The sequence below is a fragment of the Onychostruthus taczanowskii genome, unplaced genomic scaffold (genome assembly GCF_017590055.1).
Source record: "Onychostruthus taczanowskii isolate IOZ18803 unplaced genomic scaffold, ASM1759005v1 scaffold401, whole genome shotgun sequence".
NCBI classification, from domain to species: Eukaryota; Metazoa; Chordata; class Aves; order Passeriformes; family Passeridae; genus Onychostruthus; species Onychostruthus taczanowskii.
This window is the reverse complement of record NW_024501472.1, coordinates 9,107-12,199: the sequence shown is the minus strand read 5'-3', so window position 1 is coordinate 12,199 and position 3,093 is coordinate 9,107. Positions and strand designations below refer to the sequence as shown.

At 57.9% G+C, this 3,093-nt stretch overlaps 1 protein-coding gene across 1 annotated transcript in view; it reads left to right on the top strand.

Annotated features, from left to right (window-relative positions):
- The window catches only part of LOC121340505 (kinesin-like protein KIF1C), a gene marked incomplete at its 3' end in the record, with an annotated part of 10,754 nt that overhangs the window by 1,411 nt on the left and 6,250 nt on the right, over nucleotides 1-3,093 (top strand). Inside the window, 5 exon segments of the mRNA XM_041413310.1 lie at nucleotides 219-295; nucleotides 365-544; nucleotides 637-702; nucleotides 827-1,005; nucleotides 1,091-1,202. Of these exon segments, the coding sequence (XP_041269244.1) occupies nucleotides 219-295; nucleotides 365-544; nucleotides 637-702; nucleotides 827-1,005; nucleotides 1,091-1,202 (614 nt within the window).

Here is a 3,093-nt window from a genome sequence, read left to right as displayed (position 1 = left end):
GGGGGGGGATCGCTTTTGGGACCACCCCCCCCCCACCCCGTGTCCCTGTCCTTGTCCCGGTGCTGGCCGCGGGCCCGGAGGAGCAGCTGCCGCCGGGCTAAAAATAGCAACGATTTGTTTTTTGGGTTTGTTTTTGGGGGGGGTGAGGGCGCGGTGGGGGTTGAGGTGACGTTTTTGGGGAGGGGGGTCACCCCAAATCTCGGTGTGTCCCCCCCCAGGCATCACCAACCCCAAGCTGCCCAAGGACGGCGCCAAGCACTTCACCTTCGACCACTCCTACTGGTCCCACACCTCGGTGAGCGCTGGGGGGTCCCGGGGGGGGTCCCGGGGGGTCCCGGGGGTCCCTGACGGCCTCCCCCCGCAGGAGGAGGACCCCAACTTCGCCTCGCAGCGCCGCGTGTACCAGGACATCGGCGAGGAGATGCTGCAGCACGCCTTCGAGGGCTACAACGTCTGCATCCTGGCCTACGGGCAGACCGGCGCCGGCAAGTCCTACACCATGATGGGGCGGCAGGAGCCGGGCCAGCGCGGCATCATCCCGCAGGTCCGGGGCCTGGGGGGGCTCCCGGGGGCTCGGCGAGGGGGGGAGACCCCCCCCGACCCCGGCCACCCGGGCTGAAGGCTGCTCGCCCGCAGCTCTGCGAGGATCTGTTCGCCCGCATCGCCCGGGAGGGGTCAGCTGAGCTTTCCTTCTCTGTGGAGGTGAGGGGGGGTTTGGGGGTTCACACCGTCACCCCCAGTTTGCAGACCCCCCCAGATAATTTGGGTGTTCAGCCCCTGCAGATTCGCCCCACACCCCCACAACCCCCCGGGCCCCCCCCCCCAGGTGAGCTACCTGGAGATCTACTGCGAGCGGGTGCGGGACCTGCTGAACCCCAAGAGCCGGGGGGGGCTGCGGGTGCGGGAGCACCCCCTGCTCGGGCCCTACGTGCAGGACCTGTCGCGCCTGGCCGTCGCCTCCTTCGCCGACATCGCCGACCTCGTGGACAGCGGCAACAAGGCCAGGTGAGGCCGGGGGGGCCGCGGGGGCTCCCCCGAACCCCGCGGGGTGGCCCAGGCGCCGAGGGTGCTGCCGAAATTCGCCCCGCAGGACGGTGGCGGCCACCAACATGAACGAGACGAGCAGCCGCTCGCACGCCGTGTTCACCATCGTGTTCAGCCAGCGCCGGCAGGACCCGCTCAGCGACCTCAGCTCCGAGAAGGTCGGGGAGGGGTCCCCGTGAAATCACCCTGAAATCTGCCTGGAATCCTCCCTGAAATCACCCTGAAATCACCCTGAAATCTTCCCTGAAATCTGCCTGAAATCTTCCCTGAAATCACCCTGAAGTCACCCTGAAATCACCCTGAAGTCACCCTGAAATCCCCCCTGAAATCTTCCCTGAAATAACCCTGAAATCCGCCCTGAAATCACTCTGAAATCATCCTAAAATCCACCTGAAATTACCCCCTAAAATCACTCCTGAAATCACCCTGAAGTCACCCTGAAATCCACCCTGAAACCAGCGCCGGCAGGACCCGCTCAGCGACCTCAGCTCCGAGAAGGTCGGGGAGGGGTCCCGAGGCTCGCCCTGAATGCGCCCCACCCGCTGCTGGGTCCCCGTGAAATCACCCTGATATCTGCCTGAAATCTTCCCTGATATCTGCCTGAAATCACCCTGAAATCTGCCTGAAATTACCCTGAAATCCCCCCTAAAATGACTCTAAAATCCAACTGAAATCACGTCCTAAAATCCCTCCAGAAATCACCCTGAAATCCCGCCTGAAATCACTCTGAACTCTGCATGAAGTCACCCTGAAATCACCCTGATATCCCCCCTGAAATCACCCTGAAACCACGCCCTAAAATCCCTCCTGAAATCTGCCTGAAATCACCCTGAAATCTGCATGGAGTCACCCTGAAATCACCCTGAAATCTGCCTGAAATCCTCCCTGAAATCACCCTGAAATCACGCCCTAAAATCTCTCCTGAAATCACCCTGAAATCTGCCTGAAATCCCCCCTGAAATCACCCTGAAATCTGCCTGAAATCCTCCCTGAAATCACCCTGAAATCACGCCCTAAAATCTCTCCTGAAATCACCCTGAAATCTGCCTGAAATCCCCCCTGAAATCACCCTGAAATCTGCCTGAAATCCTCCCTGAAATCACCCTGAAATCACGCCCTAAAATCTCTCCTGAAATCACCCTGAAATCTGCCTGAAATCCCCCCTGAAATCACCCTGAAATCTGCCTGAAATCCTCCCTGAAATCACCCTGAAATCACGCCCTAAAATCTCTCCTGAAATCACCCTGAAATCTGCCTGAAATCCCCCCTGAAATCACCCTGAAATCTGCCTGAAATCCTCCCTGAAATCACCCTGAAATCACGCCCTAAAATCTCTCCTGAAATCACCCTGAAATCTGCCTGAAATCCCCCCTGAAATCACCCTGAAATCTGCCTGAAATCCTCCCTGAAATCACCCTGAAATCACGCCCTAAAATCTCTCCTGAAATCACCCTGAAATCTGCCTGAAATCCCCCCTGAAATCACCCTGAAATCTGCCTGAAATCCTCCCTGAAATCACCCTGAAATCACGCCCTAAAATCTCTCCTGAAATCACCCTGAAATCTGCCTGAAATCTCCCCTGAAATCACCCTGAAATCCGCCTGAAATCACCCTGAAATCACCCTGAAATCCTGCCTGAAATCGCCCCCTAAAATCCCTCCTGAAATCACCCTGAAATCTGCGTGAAGTCATCCTGAAATCACCCTGAAATCCTCCCTGAAATCATCCTGAAATCATCCTAAAATCCCCCCTGAAATCACCCTGAAATCATCCTAAAGTGCCCTCTGAAATCTGCTTAAAATCTCCCTTGAGATCACCCTGAAATCCCCCCTGAAATCTGCCCGAAATCCCCCCCGAGTCCCCCCAAAATTCACCACCATCTTCCTCCACCAACCAACAATTCTCCCCCCTCCCTCAAACAGCCCCCACAATTCCTTTGAGCCTCTGCCCCAGAATTGCCCCCCAGACCCAATTCCACCAAGCCCCCTCCTCGAATTCCCCCCAGACCCCCTCACGCCCCCGTTTCCCCATCCTGGCCTACGGGCAGAC